Source organism: Prinia subflava, chromosome 3, assembly GCF_021018805.1.
Source record: "Prinia subflava isolate CZ2003 ecotype Zambia chromosome 3, Cam_Psub_1.2, whole genome shotgun sequence".
Lineage (NCBI taxonomy): Eukaryota > Metazoa > Chordata > Aves > Passeriformes > Cisticolidae > Prinia > Prinia subflava.
The window spans coordinates 30,526,133-30,549,594 of NC_086249.1; the positions used below are offsets into that span (position 1 = coordinate 30,526,133).

The 23,462-nt window shown below is 34.5% G+C and overlaps 1 protein-coding gene across 6 annotated transcripts in view; it reads left to right on the forward strand.

The window, feature by feature from the left end:
* Positions 1-23,462, forward strand: part of CNTN5 (contactin 5) — a 605,427-nt gene that overhangs the window by 352,104 nt on the left and 229,861 nt on the right. For 5 of the 6 annotated variants that reach the window (XM_063394528.1, XM_063394530.1, XM_063394527.1 and 2 more), the window contains one exon: positions 21,246-21,464. The exons of the other annotated variant lie outside the window; for it this stretch is intronic. In XM_063394528.1, the coding sequence (XP_063250598.1) occupies positions 21,246-21,464 (219 nt within the window). The remainder of the gene's footprint in view (positions 1-21,245; positions 21,465-23,462) is intronic. 6 annotated transcript variants of the gene reach the window in all.

A 23,462-nucleotide genomic window follows, 5' to 3' on the forward strand; every position in this document is an offset into this window, starting at 1 on the left:
TGTTCCACAGACTTTAATAAAATTCGCCTTACACACTATGTTCTGCTTTTGTTTTTAAAAAGAAGACAAAGTTCATCAAAAGTATTTTAGCATGTTACCCCAACATTATTTTTTAATGTTTTCTGTTAATAAAGACATTATATCACTTCTTAATAGTTTATATTAACATCCTAATGTTATATTCTCTTTAAATACCAAAAAAAGTGGGAATATATTTTTCTCTAAAATGGTCTGGTCTGATGGATACTACTGAAGTTTTTGAATTTAATAGAGGGGCAACTTCTGAACTGGCTTCCTTTATTATCATGGCTAAAAGCATATAATTAGAACCCCATAAATATTATTTGAATAAATCTTTTATTAAATTAGAGGTAATTATTTTATAAGGAATTCAAAACTCAATATATTTTTAAAAATCATATGATAAACAACATATCAACAAATGCAAAAAATCCAAAACCCACCACCAAAACCAAAAAAAGCACAAACAAACAAAACCCCAAACCAAAAATGCACACACACACACACAAAAAAAAAAAACCTCATGTTTTGCTCCTGATTTTAGAACTAGATATATTATGTGGAAATTATTTTATTATCTTCAGGTTTCCACTTCTGAAGCAGTTGCTCTCATAATTTTGGAAAGAAAAGAACTTTAATTATAGAATCCATCCACTTCAGTGGGGAGATTATTTATGCTCTTCCCCTCAGATGTATTTATTTTCATTCACTCTATAAAATATCTCTTAGTGATTTGCTTGATGTAGACACCTACACTTGACTGTGTGGATCCCATCCTATTGCCTTTATACTATAGGAGTGGTGTGTTGTCGTTTCAAATGTTTCTAGTATTTTAATGTCACAGGTTATTCATTGTTTATCACAAAATAAACAATGTTTATTTTGTGATAAACAATGTAGTTTTAAAACTTTTAATGTAGTTTTAAAAATTCAGCACTTATCTATAATTCCCACATTGCAGGTATAATTTACAGTCCCCTCAAAAAGTAAACAGAGATCTGAATATGTTTTTAAGGGTAGAATTTTGATCAAAGAAAATCATAATGGAGAAAAGTTACTGATTACTCCTTTTGTCGTTCTTTGATAGATTTAAAATAAAAATAGAGAATTAAAGAATAGATTTTTTCAGTTGATCATTTAATTTTAGCCATCTATTTTCTAACCATCAACTTTCTAACCCTGACTGTAAAAAATCCTTATGTCATAAGTATGCTTCAGTGACTTTTTTCTTATTTTCTCCCTAAAGATTTTTTAAGGTGAAATATGAGAAATTTGTATATTTTGCTGATAATTATACAAGTGAAACAAGATTTGCTAGTACCAAATCTGCCATTATCCATAGGAAATCCACTGTGCATTGTATGATTACACATTTCTGATTTGGAAACATCATATTTCTGTTCCAACTTCATGTGCCAACTAGTTAGACTGTGTCAGTAATAGAACCTGCAACAAAATGCTAAGTCTGTAGTTTGATTTCTCAATGTTATTGCTGACACTTCATTTATACATTTGTACCCAAAATTATTAATGGACTTCACAAGTAAAAGTATTCAGATTGAATATTTCAGTTATCCATTCAGTTTATAGGTAACAGCAAAAGTATGAGTTAAGCTGTAAGATACTGGGAATATTTTTTCCCTATTTGGTGTTTTTTAATGTTTTATTAACTGGTAATTAGCTACACTTTATTGGTATTTGAAGGTGATTAATTTGAGGGTGAAATGTGGGACATACAAAAATGGGGGGAAGACTGAAGTGAAGAGTTTTCAGTCTATACTGGAAGAAAAAACTACTTTTAGAAAAGTGGCAGTATGCCAGCTTCACTGATAATGGTTGGTAATTAACTTCAACAGCAGGCTGCACACCTGCTTCAGAAAGTCTAAGGGTGTAAATCATTATCCCCTGAACTCCAAAGATTTTAATTTTAATTTTCTCATTTGGGCCCCCAAACTCAGCACCACAGGGACAGATGGCTGAGCAGTACTATACTTTAATGGACCAGAGTTCTATCATTTCTTTGAGAGAGGAAAACATCTCACTGTGGAATGAGGCCAGACTATTCCCAGAGACCATAAGTTATTCTAGTGCTTAGAATAATTTTGCTGATCAGGTTTTTAAACTGATGAGGTGAAAGTAAGTGTACTTCTACAAAACCCACTGCATCTCTTTGATATCTAGGGAATATACACAGTGAGTCAAAAACAACATTGAAAAGCTCCTACCTGTGATGTAAATGACACCCTTAGCAACCTGTGGTCTGTCAGTTTAATGTAAAGATTTCTGAGGCTAAAAATGGAAAAAGAGGTCTGTAAAAACTGCTGGGTTTATGATTGAAATTAAAAGACTCAGTATTTAAACTAGTCTCATCAGAGCCCAAAACACACTATGCAGGCCTTTTTGTGATATTTGTCATGAAGATTAAGCATACATTGATTCTCACTATGGAAGATATATTTGTTTGTTTTTCCTGGGAGACTAATGGAGTTTAACACTTTTTCTTGTGAAAAATTTCAAGATTATCCCAATATTTCAAATGATGAAGCTGATGCAGAGAGTAATGGATTTTTCTGTTTCTGGAATTAGCCATAAAAGCTAGTCATTATTTCAGTATTTGGTGCTGATCTTAGAGTTCTTTAAACACTTTTTTACAAGAAAACAGTGATGCTGAAAATTGGAAAAAAAGCATGAAAAATTCTAAAAGGCAAAGCTAGGAAAATGTTTGTAGTATTAATGGGTAATGTTAAATAAAATTTCAATATTGGTCTGAAGGTTGTTGCATTTGCCTTTTTTAATTCCTCCAGTAAATGAGTTTGTAGTCTTTTATGCTGTTTCTTAGCAATATAAAATAGTTTAGTAATACTGAGCTGGCATCTTTCCACCCAGAAATTGAAAACTAAAGCAGAAAGCCTTCAGTTTGGTGTGACTAATATTAGAAACTTTGAAACAAGTCTTGTTTCTTACTGATAGAGCTGAGTTATTTCTTCCCTGGTTGTTTTGGTTTTGTTCCTTTCTTAAGCTGTTAAATCAAAAGTCACTAAAAGTATGGATATTTGTCACTTACAGTGACCTTGGGTCTCTTAAGGTCCTTGGATTTTCAAATGTTGAATATCAAGACGTTAATGAATATTTTGAAGACCATTTGTACTTCTTCATCTCTAAAATTAGTCAAGTCAGGTTTATCTGTCTAACAAAATGTCTAGAGTTTGAGGAATTAAAGGCATATACTTAGGTAAGAAAGCAGTATATTTGGAGATAAATATCTGTCTTTGTAAGCCAGGAATGTTATTTCACGCATAACATTAAGAAAGTGCAGCACACAGTGATGGTAATTTAATATGACTTACGTACTTGAATTATTCAATAGACTACTTCATTATTCAATAAAAACTTATATTGAAAAATTGAAGGCCAGCTATAAGGGTAATTTCAACAGCATCAGCATCTAGTATACACATATTTAAAATTAATTAAATATAGAAGAATATTTGTTGACTGAATAAAATTTTAGACAGTAGTTTATTGATGCCCATAAGTACTCGTAATAGGCACCTCAATAAATATTTAATCATAGTTGTAATCAGTGTAACATTTTTAATAATTAGGATGATGTTAGCCCTTAAGAATAAGAAAGGCTTCCTTACAGCTGTTCTACTTTTGAAAAAGTAAGTGGATTTCAAACAAAATTTATATAACTTAAATATGTAGTTGCTTCCTCTAGATTACAAAATTGCTGCTTTTGTTTTGCACTTGGTAGTGGCAGAAAAACTGCATGAAGTAATAGAGTTGGCTCTTGTTTACTGTATGAGTTCAATTTTGATGACATTTTTCACTTCTTTTCTCCTTTTTTATTTTTTTATTAGAACTTTAAATCCAGATTGGTTACTTGCAGAGAGATCTTTTGAAGATCACGTGTGTCTCTGGAAAGCACTTTCTGAACTGCATTCCTTCACAACTTTCTACAGCATTCATCACTGAATCACACAACAAGCACACATATTCTACACAGTTAGAGATTTAATAAAAAGTTCTAGACTTTAGAAGACCAATTTTTCACTATCATATATGGCATATTTCATAAATAAAAGTAATCAATAAGCTTCTTGCATAGCACTGAATTCCTGAGCATGGTCATGGATCTTTAGGTTTCAATCATAATGAAATAAGAGGAAAAAACATCCATTTTATAAATGCTTCTACACAGCCTCAGATGCACTTTTTGCGTAATTCATAATACAATATTTACTCAAACTTTTCAGTGCAAATATAATGGTAATAACTTCTGTGGTTTCTTCAAAAAAACTTCTTGTTTTTTAAAACATGACGTGATTCAATATGTAATACTTGAACTAAGCAAAACCTTTTCTTATTATCTGAATGAATATGCAATTTCATAGAATTCTAGAACAGTTTGGGTTGCAAAGGACCTTAAAGATCATCTAATTCCATCCCTTCTGCCTGGACACCTTCTGATAGACTGGTTTAAACAGAGCTTTTTCCAACCCAGCCTTGAACATTTCCAGGAATGAGGCATCCACAACTCCTCTGGGCAACCTGTTCCAGAGTCTCGCCACACTCACAGTCAGGAATTTCTTCCTAATAGCTAATTTTCAGTTTAAAACTCTTCCCCATTTTTGATTTTTATTCACTGCCTAATTTATAAAAACGTTATTACATACAGAAGAATCTTAAATAGAATACAGATGCTGAAGTCATTTTTTTGATAGATCACTAGCAGATTAATTTTTCTTTTTAAAATAACCACTGATCAGTTTTAACTGTCAGTGAGAAAACTATCACCTGATGAACAGCTGTAATCATTTGTAATAATTTTAAAATCATCATATTTTAAACTTCCATATCCCTTTACTTGCCTGTCTAGCCAAAATACTCTTTTTTGACATAAGCAGTGCTCTGAAAACAGTTATGAAAGATTTTATTTTACGGAAAATCTCTACTCTGAAGTGCCAGTCTTTTGTCAAATTTACATGAGGAATATCCTTTTAGGGCTGATAAAACCTCTCTGTGAGGCTGCTCATCTCTGTGTGATGTTTCCAATACAGAAGGCTGTACCTAGACAAAGAACCAATACATCTTTTTCTTCCTGCCCTAACATTTTGACATTAGTCCTGGCTTATGCTGCTCAGCTGTCATCACATTCTGCTTCAGAGACAAGTCTCCATTCAGCACTTTCAAAACGTGATTTTTCATTGCATTTTTCCAAAGTGTTACAGAATATTCTTATATGAAGAAAATTATTATAAAAGAAAAAAAGATGGAGACAGACCACCTGAATAGTGACCTGAAAATCAAGCGTGACATAAACCCACCAGTGGACAGTGGCATTGCATTATGAGCTGGAACACAGAGGCAAGGGTTTATATTGCCTCCTTTCCTTCCTCTTTGAGCAAGAAATACAAAGCAGAAACTCACATTTCAGTGTGACCAGAAGAGCTGTTTGAGATGAACAAGGGTTCAGACTGTTCACTGCATTTGGCTTCTCCTCAGTTTGTACTGTGATAGTGTACCAACTCTCATTCCTCTGAGAGGTTAGACTGTCCCCCACGGTCAACTTCAACTCCAGTTGAGCTTTAGCCACACAAATTTCTCTCCTTACAGCAGCAAACAGCTGCAGCTCTGTAGTCCTCCCTTGTCAATAATAGTCCTAAAAGAGAGAAAAAGATTACAAAATGAAATGATTGAAAGTCCCAAAAGTTAGAAGAAATGTATTTTCCCTAATTGAGTGCTATGGATTATTCACTCTGTATACCTGTAAAACATTCACCCCGTCATACTTTTTTTTATGTAATGTAGGGCCTTATGATTTGTGTCTGTAAAATAATAAGCCATCTGCCTAGCATATTCTTTCTCTATTAAACCTAATTTTAAATATGAGTGTGTCTTTAGAATGATGCATATTAGAAAATTTTATTCTGAAACAACTGTGGCATGCCTAGTCTGAGATTAGAGTTAGTGGCAGAAATTAGTTATAATTTTAACTCAGCTGAGGAGTAGTGTAGGAGGATCCCCAGAGAGGGCAGAAAAAGACCATGTGGCTGGATCTGTGCAACAGATACAAAGATGCTCCGAGATTATAAAGCAGTAAGCTGACTGAAGACTGGTGTCCTTTTGAATAACAGAAGGTAGAGTTCACCCAAAGAGCTGTATCAAAGATTATTCAGGGACAACCAGGCTTTGTTTCACTGACTTAAAAAAGGATTTGCATTTGCATCTGCAAACACTATTACTTGGTCTTCTAATTAGAAAGCCTATATTCAGTTTACAATGGGATTACTGCTTGCTAGTGAAAGGTCAGTTTCTGTCCCTTGGATGAGAAATTGGAACCTATTTGAAAAACTTGGATGTATTTCATTGTTCCAATAGTATCATGATATCTAATATTTTATCAAGCAAATGACGTACTAAAACTTCAAAACTCCTATGCGTCCAGAAAAAGAAATATAATTTTTGTTAATTCTATGTGTGACATCAAGCTCTCATAATTTTACTAGGGAAACAGGGCTGCTATGCAACTCTCAGAAAGTTTTCTGAGTAGTCTGTCTACTCATGGCAGTTAAAATAGTCTGCAGTGACTTCAGTACTATTTGTTTGACTTCATACTGCAGGGATGAACAAGTTATAAGGTACCTCTGGTTCTGATTTTGGAAGCTAAGAGAAGTAAATTGCATCCTTTCCTTTTTCCTGGAACTATAAATAATGTGCTCAAAAATACATACAACTAATCTTCATCTTTGTGAAGGTGTTTCTGTTTGTTGATTAAGAAACACCAGCGACAAGTGCAACTACAATGTGAAAATTATATTTTACAGGCATATGAAATAAGAAGTAGTGTTTAATTGGGAAAAAAAGACATTGAGCAAAATACTGTTGTATGGAATGGGCTGGCGAACACAAAGTACAAAAAACTCTTCATAAACTGTAGATGTTTGCATTTACTGGAGGGTGCTTCAGTGGCTTTACGTGATTAGTAGTTGAGTGCTATAATTTGCATGCTGTTACACTGTCATTACCTCACAAAACCATATATTTGTTTTACTTACATATGTGTATAAGATGAAAATTTAGGAAGATAGGGTCAGTAGCGTTCTTTATGTCAGATAAAAAATTTGCTTATTTATGTTACATTTTCATTTATTTATATTGCTAAAATATAAAAAAAGAAACCTAACTAGTGTTTTCAAAATGTTCCTTGAGGACAGCATGTTTTAAATTTCTTCAGCTTATCTTTATGGGTATGAAAACTTTCTAGTCCTTGGTGTCTGGAGATTCCTCTGCCACGCAAAGATTCTTATGAGCCCATGAGAGTCAGGAACACACTGGCATGAATCAGACTCCTGCAGAGCAGGGCCATAACCCTGCAGCCTCTTACATGACCTACAGGCAGAAAAAAAATCTACATTTGGAAAGCTCTGAAGAGGTTTAGATATCCACAGCACATACATGTCACTCCTGCAAGATGGAAGCCACTTCTCCAAAAAGAAGGTAAACTTTGCGTAAACACTCAATTGGTGCTCACTGGATATGGATTTAATATTCCCTACCACCCTATATAAAATCCTGTACCATGGATTTTTGGATTAACATGCACAGTAGTTGTTTGAGATATGATTATTTTGATCTTTTCATCAAGTATGTGTCTGAGTGTAGTAAATGTTTGTATAGGTTCTCATTTGGGAAAGAATAGATTTAGGCATTTCTTAGACATTTTAATATTAAGATGAGGTAACTAACTCTCTGCGAAAAGCAGTCTAAGATGAGAACCAAGCTGTAAGTCCACCATGGCAATATTCGGAAACTTAGTGTTTAAAATGTAGATTGAGTATTTGTTGATTAGTCAGTTTATGTCTTCCGAAGTTTGAACCTCAATCTTCCCAGCCACAGAGGAGCTTTGTAAACACCAGAATAGATCATAAGTGGACTCTCAGGAGTCTAGCTGTTCCCATTACCTCTTTCACCTCTGTAAATAACAAAATTTGGACAAGTTAAAAAATTTGGACAAATAACAAAAATAACTAATTGGAACAGGGCCTTTAACCCATGATTTTTACAGTACAAGAGAATGCTCTCTATGTTGATTTCTAGAATCAGACTTTCTTTTATGCTTAGTAAAGATTGATCTGAAAACTAAAAAGAAGAGGAGCATGAACATGTATCATATATTATGTGAATGCCAAATGTAGCTGAGCTTCTGGGTATTCTAGGATGATTTTCACTCTGATTATATCAGTATTTAAGAAGTTATTTCAGAAAAAGCCTTCCCAATTTATATGTCATTGCAATTTTTTTTCACTTTGATAAGAAGGTATCTTCTAATTAAGTAATACTTTAAAGAAAATTATTTAAAAGCATCAGAAAAAACAGGTGAACTGTGGGTGGAAAGCTTAGCAGTATGATACCAAAAGGTTTTGGTGTGGTTTTTATTTTTTTTTTTTTTATGGATGGAAACTGTTATATTATTAGGAACATTTTCTGCAGAAAAATTGACCTTAGGTTTTTATGAACAGCTCCTTACATGATGACAACCCTACCTGCTACAACTCATATCATGAAAAGGAGAGTTTTCAGATTTATTTACTTCAAACTATTTTTTTCATTATATCTTTTCAAACTTGGAGCTTTATTGCCTCAGCAAGTTCATAAAGCAAGTTCATAGGCATCCAAAACCTGACATGCAGGAACAGTCCCAAGGAAATGAAAAAAACCTGTCCCATGATCTATTGGGTTGGTACTCATCAAGAACATTGGTATTATTGGCAAACACACAATTTACTAAATCATGAAAAATCTGGATTGCTACAGATCGAATTGAAGACCTACAGCGTAACTGTAGAAGACAATCTCTGATTACATTTGAACAGTGTAAAAAAAAATTTATATATATTTCTACTACACTTTTAGCAGCAAGTTTTTCCTCTAGCCCATGAATGTATGAAGAGATATCAATTGGTTGTTTCAGAGCAACCTAATGATGCCTCCACATGTCCTATAAAAATTGGACAGCTTTCCATGAATTCCCGCTATGTCATCCTGGTTCTCAATTTGTGTCTGGGATCACTATGTTCTCTAGAACCCACTAAGGAATATACCAAAATCTCAAGCAAAATTAGCACTGATGCTTGGTTCCTCTGGAAGTCTGAGTCAGTCAATAGTGTCATGCATGATTCTTCTTTGGGATCTGCCCATCTAATCAGAAATCTTTGAATCTCTGGCCATCTCTTTCTAGAATCACACTAAGATTTCTGTTGAGAAGTACTTTTAAAGATTGTCTATTTCCAATGCTTCTGCCTCAGGGTTTTGCTAGTAGTGATTTGGTGTGGAGAAAGGAGATAGCAAAGAAGTAGTAAGAAGAACAGAGGGGGGTTTCGTTAGCCCTACAGAGGTAAAGATAATTGCTGGGCATTTGTGCTCTCAGTCAACTCAGCAGCCATATGGTGGGTGTAAGCTCGGCTACCTCAGTGTAACTAACAATAACCTGGTGCAGAAAGAAATCTCTTTGCAAAGAGATTTTTCAACGAAAGGGTGGTGGAAAATCTTACTACAAATATAGTAGTGTATACAAGCAAGAGACCTTTCTTTTCTTCTGCAATCTCTATACGGAAAAAAATTGGTGTTGTCTTCCAAACAGACAGAAATTTCTGTTTTGGGACCTTTGAACATTTACACAGCTCATAGGTAAATTTCAGAATTGTCACCATCGCTCTGTGTATTCAGTTTTCAAAATTTCGCAAACTCCCTTAGAAAAAGGTTTTCACTCAAAGGTCAAGCAATGTTTTAAATTACTAACCACAAGAGAGCTGGTGTTATTTTTTCAGTCTGAACCATGTATTTTTAGAGGTTAAAGTCATAGCAGCAGCTGATATTTATTTTTTGCTGTGTTAGTGAGTGCTCATCAATAACCTAATGGCCATATCTGATTCTACAAAAAAAGCAGGTGTTTTGGCCAAGCACCATACAGAATATCTGCTGATGTATAACTTTAATACTTTTTAGAATTACTCAACTCACTTCTGCTCATAGTCAGGGTGCAATCTTGTCCACATAATTCTTTATTAAGTCTAGGGATACTATGCTGGTAACTGTGTATTTTGTTCCTGTTTCTGTTGTTGCCAGTTATAGGAAAGTTACAAATGTAACCAGACAGATTTTAATCTTTTTTGCAATTATCATCAATATACTGTGATTCTTTTAACTTCTCTGCTTTCACTATATCAGATTTTCTGATTATCTTCATGCTCTCAGTATTTCCTTCTGCTCTACTCTGTTGGTGGGAATAAAGTGATTGTGAATTGCAGAGGGGAGAGACAACTGAGCCATTTTCATTTTCTTCTTAAGTCTATGTATCTTCCATAAACTAAAATTTGACAGTTTCTCTCCTGTACTTATTTATTCTCTTTCTTTTCTTGGTTCCAATGCTGTTTGGTGTCAGTCATCTGTGGGAAATGTGAGAGGAATAAAAAAAAAAAAAAAAGAAATGAAAGTAATATCTAATTTTAAAATCCTGCAGAGATTTGCCTTTGTGTATGGTTCCACTGGCTAATAATGAGCATAAACATAAGAAACTCTCCCATTTTAAAAATCTTTATTTTCAAGTCTCTGAGCATAGGCAGAATGAAGAAGAATTTTCAGTTTTCAAGGGCCTTCTCGCTTTGAGGAAATAATGGAGATTGAAACAATTGGATAAATGCAAATTTCATTAAACAGCACGGAACTGAATGAACCTCTTTGATTCTGCTGCCCACAGCATCAGACCACAAAGTTTATTATCACTTTCTGCATCCCAAAAGTTTCCTGACAGAAGACAAGGAATGGAGAATGAAGAAATCCAGCATCAGTTGTTCTCAAAAGACATTTGACAGAAACAGCCCTTCCATGCTGCCACCTACCAGACCTTTCAGAAATTCAATTTGCATTCTATGTTGACAGCTAAAAAACACAGGCATAGAAATATCTGACCCACACACATCCCATACAGCAGCAAAAAAATAAGCTTTTGCTTTCTTTCAGAGAGCCAAGGTAGTAAATTGGAAGAAAGGAAGTGAAAAGGTTTGGGCTTGGGAAAAATGAGAGAGCCAGTTGCATGCCCTAAAATTTCTCTGCTTAAGTTCCCTCCCTCTACAGGAGATTACAAAAATGTAAACAAATGAATGATAAAATATCAAAGTTTTTTGTTCATCCTGATGGAGAGGCCTTAGACAGATAATTCTTAAGACCTAGTTCTACCCATTTATATACAAGGGATGTAAAATTAATTTAAAAGACATGAGGAAAAAAATATTTTTATCCTTCCAGATGTGCCTTTATGGTATTTTCCTGCAGGAAAGAAGGGCCAGCAGCTCAAATAGAGTTTAAGAATCAAATATTAAAACAGTAACTGTCAAAAATGTAAACCTTTTTCAGACATTAATAAAATTTTAAAAGTATATCTAGGAACTGTCTGTGTGTCTGATGCAAGCCAACTTAGTAATTTAAAACATTACTTGACCTTTGAGTGAAGACCTTTTTCTAAGGATTTTTTTTTCTAGAGTTTGCAAAATTTTGAAATCTGAATACACAGGGTGATGGTGACAGTTCTGAAATTTACCTATGAGCTGTGTAAATGTTCAAAGGTCCCAAAACAGAAATCTGTCTGCTTAGCAGACAACTCAAATTCTAAATTACCCACATGTAAGAAGCACATACTAGAAATATATGTTTTTCTTGCTAAAATTAGGAGACCAAAGTGTCAGAATTCTGCCCAAGGTGACCTGTGCGTACACTGTGGTGGAGGTTCTGTCATTGCAGACCTGTGGACTCCAGTCTGAAAACACATAAAAGAGAGTTACATGAAGCGGACTTTCTTGAGTAATTAAGTCCACAAAGTCAACCTGCTTTGGAGATAAATAGAGATTGGCACTAAGCTAAGAAAAAATTATTATGTTATTGCACAGTTGAATTTCCCCTGTGCTTCATTAGAAGTTATTGCAACTTTCACCACTCAAGCTACTTTGTGTTAAAACTGGGTAGAAATAATTTGGCTCTGGACATAGTGCCTGGAAATGTGTCCCAAAATATGCCCTCCCTACTTGTAACTGATAGGTGTTGTCTGACTGTGCTACACTAGCTGAAACATCCCAGAATAACAGTTCTCTAGACTATTATTTCAAAGTAGGAGAAGTTTCAGGTAAGCAGAGATTTTTCTCTATGATGATTGACATTCATTGTCATTTAGGTATGTAAAACCATAGATGGGAACATAAAACCCTCAGAATGCAAATTCCCTTGAAACGGCAAGGCTTACTGATTCAGTATCTTTTCTTTATGGAGAGGATTTTGAAATGAAAGCTATAACCTCAGGCTTCAAAACAGACACAGTAAAGTTTCATATACCAAATAGATGATTTAGAATAAATCTTTCTGTTCGGTGTTATTCATACTTAAAAATTTACTTATATGACAGCAGTAAATTAGGTTGTAGTGGAAAGAACTATTATAAATTCTCTTGGAAGGATATCCACATTTTAGTCAACCTTGACTGATTTCAAAATCTTCTTCATTTAAAAATTCCAGCAATATTCCATGTCTACATATTTGAAACTACTTTTGAAATGGAAATCAGCTATAAATCTAAAATAATTCAAGACATGATAAGTCTTTTTTTTACTGTTGCCCATGTGTACTCCTGCAAGTCTTTGACAAAATAATGCTACTTTGAAATGTAATTCTGATTGCTTTGGAAAAGTCCTCTGCGGTGACTTCTAAAATCAGCTGTGCTGGGGTTTTTCTGCTGTATTTTGAATTGTCTTTGCCTTTTCAATTGATGTACATATAGGAGCCAAGTGTGTCTGTCAGGCTGATTCAGTGCTGGCCCAACTGCAGTAAAATTACATCTGCTACAGTGCCAGTACTTACAGATGATTTATTTTTCACACAGCTTTTTCTTATGCATTTATAGGTTTTATTAAACTTCTGCATGAAAATTTATAATGCTGTTGTTTGCTGGGTTAATTTTATTTTTAGATCTTTTGTTGCATAAGAAAACATGTTTTTTCCAGTTTCATAAATATCACGTATTTCTTTTTAATTCCTAATTTTAATTCTTCAGGATGACTTTATTGAAACACGAGGCAAAGAACTCATGATAATTTCTTTGGAGCTGTGACAAGTTATTGACAGTTCTACAAAGAGGTGTGTGGCTGCCCACTGCTGGATGGAATGATGTTACAGGATGTTTCCTTAGGCTGCATTATGATCTTGTCATATCATTTTGAATGTGGCTCTTCATTTGAGAATGCAGAGCTCTATTCTCCTTCAACAACCCTTTAGAATAAAATTGTGAGGCTTCTCTGTAATGCAGAGATCTCTTGTATGTATAATATGTAAAGCAGTTATAATCTGCCAACCATTTTCATGTCACACATAATATTGTCCCTCTTGTATGTTCATCTTTACTCTTAGTCACCGGAAATTTATATAATACCTTGTCCAGTTTGCTCAAATATGCCAAGATTTTTATAATATGTATATACAGGAACAATAATTACAAATTACCACAAATATATATGGTACCCATGTGTTATTGACATTTTTAACACCTATAAAATGGATCCTTCCATTTTCTAAAAGTTGTTGAAAAGGAAGCATTATGACAAATAGCCCCACATCCATAAAACCTGTTGGTGAAATTGAAAATTAAAGTCCTCATTTCTAAAGTTTAGGAAACCACCAGCTAACTAATTATTAAACTGCCTTTATCACTTTTTTGTGTGACAAAACAGTTGTGTTGGAAAATTATATTAGTGCTCCTATTCCTATTTTGAAATAATTCACTCTTTGTTGGAGATCATCTGTGCAGCCTCTCTTTTTCTTCATTGTAAAGGACTGTATGAACAGCTCAGGTCTGTGTCCTTCAAGGAGCTGCTGCTGTGTCTCAGTGGCTGCATCCTTTTGATGGCTTTCCTTTGATTTTGCAAACACTTCAGGGAGGGTGCCAGGGTCACCACCAGAACAGGCTTGCAGTTGTGAATGCACACAAGCAGGCAACAGATCCTGTGGTTAAAACCAACCAGTATGAATAAAGAAGAGAAGAATTAGGTATCACATGAAGGGACTGTGGGATATTCATAGCATGTAGATGTGCCTGTGTTACAGATTTATCCTATGAGAACACAAATCCCAGCTCAGTACACTCTTATTTATTTAACTGCAAATCCTGGAACAGTTTTTGATGTTTTGAAGCGTTTATGTATTTCATGTCTGTTAGTACATCTCAGACAAGAAGATGAGTTTTGCCATGTGCATTTGCCATGGCAATTCTGTTTCCATGCAGGAGGATGGTGGAACAATGTCCATCAAAGCACAGTGGGGATTTTTAAATTTCTATTTTCATTATTTTTTAAAAAAACAGTCTACTGTTTAAAAACAATAGACATAAAATACTACCTCCTTAACAATCTGTAGATCTAAGTGCCACTTTAAATATTAAAAAGTACTTAAGAAATATTTTGCAAGAGCATTTGGCCAGAGCAGAAGTATGAATTTCACTCTATGTGTGTAAGAGTTGTTTAATTGCTAGAAATAGTTGTTTACACTGACAGTACATCCAGTGATTAATTCACAGAATTCCTTAGGGAAGACTGAGCCACTAAAAGGTCTCAAAGATGCAAGCCAGGGTAGAGAGTGCACTGTAAAATATTTGGCAAACATTAAAGCAAATCACAAAGAACTACAGGAGGAGCCAAGGGTAGGGAAGAATATATTATCTGCCTCAAAATAAAAAGAAAAGCTTTTAACCTGGAGATAGATTTTTTAAAGGGGATGAAAGATTGCATTTCTAATGGACACGTAAGCACACCAAATTGGGATAATATGTAAAGACACATATCACAGGGAACAGAGAAACTTACATTACATTGTTTCCTTTGCTAATGGATTGATTGCTTGACTGATTATTAGGATTTTGACTGCTTGATGATGGTTTTAATAAATCAGTCAAGTTATTTTATATTTTATATTTATATTTTATACTAAAATAGTCAGTTAAAAATTTCTTCTTTGCTGTGGATTGATCTATTATTTTTCCCCTAACATTGATATGCATATCACTGTAGGAAGGAAGAGATATAAATAAAGATTTCTCTCCATCTAATTACTTTAATTGATTTGTGCTGAAATAGTTGACCTTTAGTACTAGGTCCTCCCTTCACATTCAGAATTGACAGCTCACTCTGATGATCATCAGCCACTGGGAAAATAAGTTAAGATTTCAATTAAAAGCATGCAGTGTGGGCTAATCTGTGAATCTCACATTAGTAATGCTCTTTGCTTCCCTGCTAGAGAATATATATCATGTTTGGGCTGAAAAATATTATATAGAAAGCACCTGAAGTAAAGTAAAATACAGTGAAGTATCTAAAAATTGTCAAACCAAACCAACATAGGGGTCTTAGAGAACATGTCAAAAAGTTACATCTAGGCAATAGCACCTGTCTTTCAGGTCAAAGATCACAAGGTATTAGGGAGAAGGCTAATTCTTACACTGTATTTCTTGGGTGACATGAGAGTAATGATGCCCTCAGCTATCTACACTGTTTCTTTTAAATCTTTCACAAAAAGCTGGCCTTTTAGCCAGCTAATAAAAAGGAGTTTTACTCCTTTTTATTAGACAAACAGGCAGGAACAATCCACGTGTTGGTAAAGTGTCAGACACACCTGTGGTCTATGAGAGTGCAAAAACCAGAAGTAATAAATGTTGAACTAGATGGAATATGTTATTAATAAGAGTCTGTTGCTATTCTTTGGAGTTATTTTTTTCTTCAATATGATCATTAGAAAAGTCTTCAAAATGGTTTCTATTTTTTACTTCCAAAAACCACTTTTCATTACATGACCTCAGTGAATTTCAAAAAAAAGGTCCAAAGCATTCACTGAACATAACTGTTTTTGAAGCCTATGCTATGGCAGTAACACACCCTAGCTCATTTCATTCAGTATATTACATTAGCATGCTTTAAAAGAGACAACATTAAGTATTTCAAAAAAAAAAAAATGACAATAAACTCAAAGCACTTTTCTCAGTTCAAAACCACTTTACTTTGGACAAATGTTGTTCCATAATTGGAATACATTATTATTTTTATTATTTGTATTACTGCAGTCGGAAGTGTTCTCTAGTAGAAGGGGTTCTGTATTAAAGTACATTTTGGTTGCTCTGGTGTGTGTCATGTTGTATGCAAAGTGGGAATAATTGGGCATATATTGAGTAATCTGTTTGCTGAATTATGAGAATGAAGTGGAAGTAAGATGAAAAATAGATTGTTTTTTGAGTACGAAAGGAAGCAATGACTAACTCTACAAAAACATCTTTATATTATTCAAAATAATTCCTCATAAAAATTCATGACATTTAAATTAGCTCTAAGAGTATAATATTCCAAAGATGTTGATTCAATTGCTAATAGCCGCTGGAAATGTTCTTTACTATCTCTGAGTCAATGTTTTAAGTCTTCAAACCACTTCCTCTTTGTTATTTTAAAGCAAAATAAAATAGATCCCTAATTATTTTCCCTTGTCTGTCTATAATATTCTATGTTCTTAAATTTGGTGCCTTGTATGACTAGATTTCTAAGAAAAAGACAAATTCTGAATAGTGAGAGGCTATTGCAGATTTTCAATTAAATTATCATGTATCTTCCTTAACAGTGGACTACTGAAAAGCTCAACAGAGCAATTTTTGGATTGAAAGTTTACTTATTTTTTTGCCAAAGACCTAGCAAAAATATTTTTTTCCCCAAAGAAAGATCACCTTACATACATAACTTTTCTCCCTTTCACATGTTATCATATCTGTGGTCAAAAGGGCTGATGAAGATCACCAATATATTTTCCTTAAGAACTTCCAGCTTCTAAGTCATCCCCCACTGCTTCTTTGGAAAGCAATTCAAATTTCTTAATTTTTCCCTCCTTTGCAGAAGAACCAAATATTTTGAGCAGAAAAGACACAAATTAAGCTTTATTGATTTATGATGAGAGAACTAGAGGAAAGGAGGCTCTGGGTAGACCTTATCATTCTCTACAACTACCTGACAGGAGGCTGAAGCAAAATCAGGGTCGGCCACTTCTCTCGGGCAACTAGTGACATGCCAAGAGAGCATAACCACCAGGTGCACCACAGGATGTTCAGATTGGACATCATGAAGAGTGTCTTTACTGGAAGGGCAAATAAGCACTGGCATGGGTTGTGGTGGAATCACTGTCTCTGGAGGCGTTTAAGAAATGACTAGACACAGGGCATAGCACAGTGGTCTAGTTGTTCTGTGATGGGTCAAATGTTGGACTCGGTGATCTTGGAGGTGTTTTCCAACATTTATAAGTCTATAATTCTATGACTAAGACAACTCAGATCTGAAAAATTAAATGTTGGCATCTTAGCTATTCATCTTGCTTTCCTTTACATTCTGGCAAGAAGGAGCCATTTATTGAGACTGTCTATCATATCACATGCCATTTTCCTCTTCCTTTCTATTGCCTGTAAAGTGAGCCCAGCCTCACTACCCTTCGTGCAGATATCCAGAAACCAAATATTTAAAATCTAGTGAAGGTTTCCATCTCATGGCTTGCTTGATTTTGATGATTTTTGACAGTAGACAATGTCACTAGACAATGCAATGATTGCATTGTCTGTTGCTTTGAGTGATAAGTGGGATAAAATAGCAACTTTAGAATAAAGTCTCTCTCAGATGAACTAAACCACCACAGTTGGAAATGCACAGAGGAAGATCAGATGAACTAAGAAGTTCATGAGAAGTCTACTGGTTTCTATTAAGTTCTGGGGATTTTTTGTGTGTGTTTGGCTTGTTGGCTTTTGGTTAAAGTTTTTTTGTGTATGTTCTTGGTTTTGTTTTGGTATTTTGCTGGGTCTGGTTTAGGTTCTTCTTTTGTTACAGTTAATACAATTTCATCAGAAATTATTTCTTCATATCATCATTATTTATTCATATTTTGCTGTGTTTTAATAGTGATCCTGGTTCTCATAGGAGATTACCTGGATGGACACCTTATCAATGCAGCTTCCTGATATTCTTGCATCTCTCTCCCAGGTTATTGCCAAGCTTCATGCCATTGAGCAGTCTAAGAGGAAACCAATGTGCATGCACAGACCAGGGCAGAAAGTATATGTTGTTTAAAAACTTGAGGAGCAACACTGATACAATCCAGTTTACAGAACGAATGCATGTATTTCCATAAACTTAGAAGACTGAAAACCTCCAGTGAAACAATGTAATTAAAAGTCACAATGAAAAAATTTGGTTATCATTCTTAGTGACATTTGATTCAACATGCTAGCTTGCAAAAATACACAAATGAAGGTCACATTTGCAAGTATTATAAGACAGTCTACATTTTAATTAGATAGTTGAGAAATGTCAATGAGTTAGTAACTGACCAGGAGTCACTTATAGAGAAAAAGAAATAAAGGAAAACAAAACATCACACCAAAAGTCATAATCCTTTACTCTCTATAAAGTTCAAGCATTACAAAGACAGTTTTCAAAGAAATTTTGGGGCTGATTCAGTGAATTTGGGTTTGAGCTTTTTTGAGCTATGCTGTGCCTTTTAAAACAAACTATAAAATATAACAGGATAGAATTTGTGGTCTATATTTGTACCCGTGGACTGTACCCAAGGAACTTGTGTTAGCATTTGCTGTCTTGTGATCCCCTTTCCCTCAGAGTCAGCTTTCTCCCACAACAGCACACATGAAACAAAGTTCAGTTTAACCTGACATAGATATTACAAATTACAGTCATAAAATTCTTTCACATTATCTTGGAATTCCTTTTTTTTTATTCTAAAAGCCCGCATATTCTAAAAAATAACCCCGCAGTAATCAGTGGAAGGCAGGTTCTCTATTACCTGTGGCATTGTTGTTTTCCTTGTTTTAAATCTGACCAACCTGACTGAAGAGCAGGGTGTGCTGGAAATAATAAGAGATGCATGAATAATTTATTGAGTTGATACAGATTCATTAAAAAATGGCCAAAACTCTTTCATATCAGTTTGCCATTGAAAATCCATTAAGAAAATGTGCACTGGAAATTAAAAAAGAAATAGTCTATCTTAAAAGTGTCATATCACTGATAAAATTGCAATAAATCTGGCAGTTCTCATTCAAAGAAATATGAAGGCTAACCCAAATCACTAATTTTATTGTGGCTGGTTTCTAGTTGCTTGATATCCTTACCATTTGGGCTGATATCTTCATTACCTGTGTCTTCTAGCAGCTGAAGGAACCTTTGGATGTTTCATCCCAAATACTTATTTCTCAGAATGATGCTAGGGAAAACATAATTTCATTGTGAAGCTCAAGTACAGCAGCATTTTGTGAACTACCCATAGTAGTTTTGATGAAATTTCTCAAGGATTTTTAGGGTAGACTGGCAAAGTAAAAAAGCACATTAGAGAGTAATATCTGTTCTCCAGCAGTTTAACTATGTACTTAAATAATGGAATATATAAATTTATTCTCCCAAATCTCAGAAGTCTAATCCAAACCAAATTAAAGGAATAATTTTACTGTAAATAGTACTCCAATAAAAATATATTCTAATTAAGGCACTGTAACTAGGCAGTTCAGAAGTCTAATCTCTGAAGGTGAATGCTTGAATTAGGAAGTAGGTTTTGTTTTCAGATAAGTGTGTTTTCTCCTGTAGTTGTCAGTAAGGATCACAGGCTACAGACTTTCAGTAAACAAAACAAGAAATATTTCCTTATGTATAATTTATTAACCATTTCCAGTTATGTTTTACAAGAGAAACCTTACTCAGATACAGCCTCCCTGTGAGCATGACAGAGATACTGGAGTCAGGGTGAAATTTCACTTTGATCTCTAGTCCCAGCCAAACAAAGCAAATATATCATAGAAGGTCAGAAAAAAGATTAGGTAACCCTAGCATTACTGCAGGACCTTTTCACCATGTCGAGTGACTTTTGTACCCTTTCCTTCTCTTTCTCTCTTCCATGGTACTTTGTGTTAATGCCATCTCAGATCTTGTCAATTCTTTCATTCTTTCAGACCATGAAACTACCACTGCAGAAGTCGTGTTCCCCACAGAGCTAAATTATAAACAATGAAAAAATTATTTTTTCTTTTTAAGTGGGAGAAAAATTGCAGTCTTCTTAACTTGATGAGGCAGCATAGAACAACTTCATTTCACGAAGTTGCCTACACAAAATACTTCAGCAAAAAAATGTTTGTTAGAACTATTTCAGTGTTGTTGAATCCTTTGTACTAGAGTAGCTCGTTGTGTTACACAAACGAACAGGAGAGTCCTAGCCCAAAAATGACAAATGTTACATGTTATGCCAATGTGAAATGGATGCCTGGTTTTTAAATGTTTTTCACCAGCAGAGATGACAGAACAGTGATCTTTTTATCTTCCAACCACTTCCAATTGTCCTCCAAAATATCTGTTCCCTCATAGGCACTGGATATGCAGTCTGGATCCCTTTACTCGTCTCTAGGAATATGTTTTTGAATGTTATTCTCACCTCCTGAATACTGTTGCATTTTCAGGACAACCGATTTCAATACTTCTGCTTGCTTTGTTCCTGCAGGTCTTGATTTATAATTTTTAATCTACTATAATTTATTTCCTTTATATTTGTTATTGTACAGGGACTGAAAACTTGGGCACTACTCTTTATTTGTAAACACTGACATTTTAAATAGTCAGAAAAGGCAAAAAAGGGAAGAGAAGATACAACAGAGGAGGTGACTTTAGCATGTATATGTTTTTGGGAAAGGCATTTGTGCATGCAGGTACTCCTGGCCCATTTAGCTAACCTGCTTGATTTGCAGAGTTGTGTTGAATTGAGAGACATATTTAACTTCAGTCAGTGTTTCTGCATTGCACATGCAAAGAGAAGGAAGACTGTGAAGGAAAGATGGTGGCCTGGCAGACAATTTTCCATTAATAAGAGATTTATTAATGACCTGATTTTCATATTCTGGTGAAGCTGCAGGGAAATTTTCTTAGTGCTGTATGCTGCTACACAATTCTTTTCAGAAGCTGAGTCTCATCAAGCCTAGGATGTTTCTGTCACTCCTTTTATAGATAAAACTTTTCTACTTTTCTGCTGCTTAACTAAACATTCTTTTGCAAAGACAGATTTTGTCTCTATTCAGTATTCACTTTTTTTTGGTTTTTTGGATTTTTTTTTTCCAGAATATTCAGAAGCTGTTCCTGGTGTCCCCACATCATATGCTGCTATCCTAAGAATCAAATCTGGTAGCTCATCTTTAGCTTCATTTAATTCAAAGAACAGGCCACGATTAAGCAGTCCTTCATTAGGGAGTGTGTCTTCACCAGGCTGGAGAGGAGCCGCACAACATTATCACTCCCCAACAAACCTCTACCACTTTTCAGAGACCTTCAAACATGATGGTAAGTGTAGCTTCCCCCTCTAAAACTTGGAAACATTTTTCAAAATCAGTGCATTTTTGTCAGCTTACTTCAGTATTTCTCAGACATAATTTTGAATTTTATTAAATGTCACAAGGTAGAAATGAGCTGCTTTCCTCTAAGTTCTTCAGAACAGCTTTAAATTCACCAGTTAAAATATTCTTTCTTAAAGATTCCTATGAAGAATGGTCATTTTATACATGAAAATAGCAAATCAGTGATTTGAAATTCCATTACAGCACAATTTAATCTAGTAGTAAAATCTAAGGCCCCTTTTCTTTTTTCTCCTGGGATTTTTTTATTTACTCATGAATTTCAGTAATATAAATTAAACATGAAGAGTGAATCTTAAAAAACTACTTTTTTCTCTGAATTATCTATTCTGCGTAGTCATGCATGTCCTTATGTGCATACCTGGATAGAGTTTCTTGTGTGATATGATGTCATTCACCTCTAAATACAACAATTAATATTGGGACAATACATATTTTCCCATATTTGGTTACATTTAAAAAGCCACTTTTCAAATACCATTTCTTTAATGACAATAATTAGCTGATTTACAGTCAAAATAGATAAAAATCCATAAAGTAAGAAAGAAAGAAAGGAAGGAGAGGGAGGGAGAGATTAGAAGATACACAAGTATGTTAGTCTAAGGATGTAAAAGAGGAAGGAATTGTGATTAATAACTTGCAGTTAAATTCACACAATTACACGAGTGTGATAACAGGTTATTTCTTCTCTCAGCAAAGTCTTCCTCTTCTCTCAGAAAATGTCTTCCCTGTACTGAAGGTTAATGGTGTATGCATGTCGTTTGTGTAGAAAAATGGCTTACATATAAGCTTAAATATGTTCCCTGAATACAGTTTGATCAAGAAAATAAACAGTTAGGTCCTGTCAACAGATAAATTCTGTTTGATACCATTTTTGGAACAGGGGCATGTTTCTACAGTTGTCCTTCCACCATAGTACTCTTTTAAGCAGTGACTAGAGTGAACTCAGTTTTTCTCTATTGACCAGACACTGACAACTCCTCCCTGACAACCTTTTCAGAGCGGGTTAAACTTAATGTCTGTTATTAGAACTATAGTCTATTGACCTGAATCTCTGAAGACAGAAGGACAAAGCAAAAAATACAAACCATTTGAATAGTATAGTACAAGCTAGAACTAGAAGTCCTATACATCTCCAGAAAGCATGGTGAGCTCAAACCTCAGGGATGATCATTGTACCATAGATATGATCTATGATTTAGGTCAGCAGTCATGACTCTTCTCAAAACACTCAGGCCACATTGCAGCTCAGCAGATGAGATCCATCAGTTCTTCGGGGGCAAGTGAAAAATCACTGACTGGAGACAAAATTGTAAAAGCGCCATACCTCATAAGGCCTAACGAATAGAATATTTCATTAAGGAGACAGGAACACCATTCTTCTAAAGACTACATAAATAGTCCTCAGAAACTTACTTCACTTACAGATCTTGGTATATCCAGCTGTGTACACACTTGTAGAAGTAGCTAAATGTGAGTCAACCTGGTGATGTTTTAAAAGCCCTTGATTAATTCAAGTGCCTGTATAACAAAACTATAGGTATAAGACAGTATTTAGAAAAGATCAGCATGTGACCAACTCAGATAATCTGCATCATCTAAGAGGACCTGAACACATCTTTTATGGCAGCTGAATGTAGCTTATTTTCTAAACCTTCCTCAATACTGTTAATAACTTGATGCCTGAATAAACATCTTTGATACTGAGAAACTGAAAATAAGTGACTATTTCAATTATCTATCATTACACTTACTTAAATCACTAAATTTCTTGATTTTAATTTGGCCTCAAGGTGGTTTTTTTTGGTTTTTCTTGGTGTTTTGTTGTTTGGGTTTTTTTTCCGTTTTTACAAGTCTTGAAGTAAATATATTCTAGTTATCATCCTATAGCTGTTATGTGATGATAGAGTTAAATGGTCATGTTTAC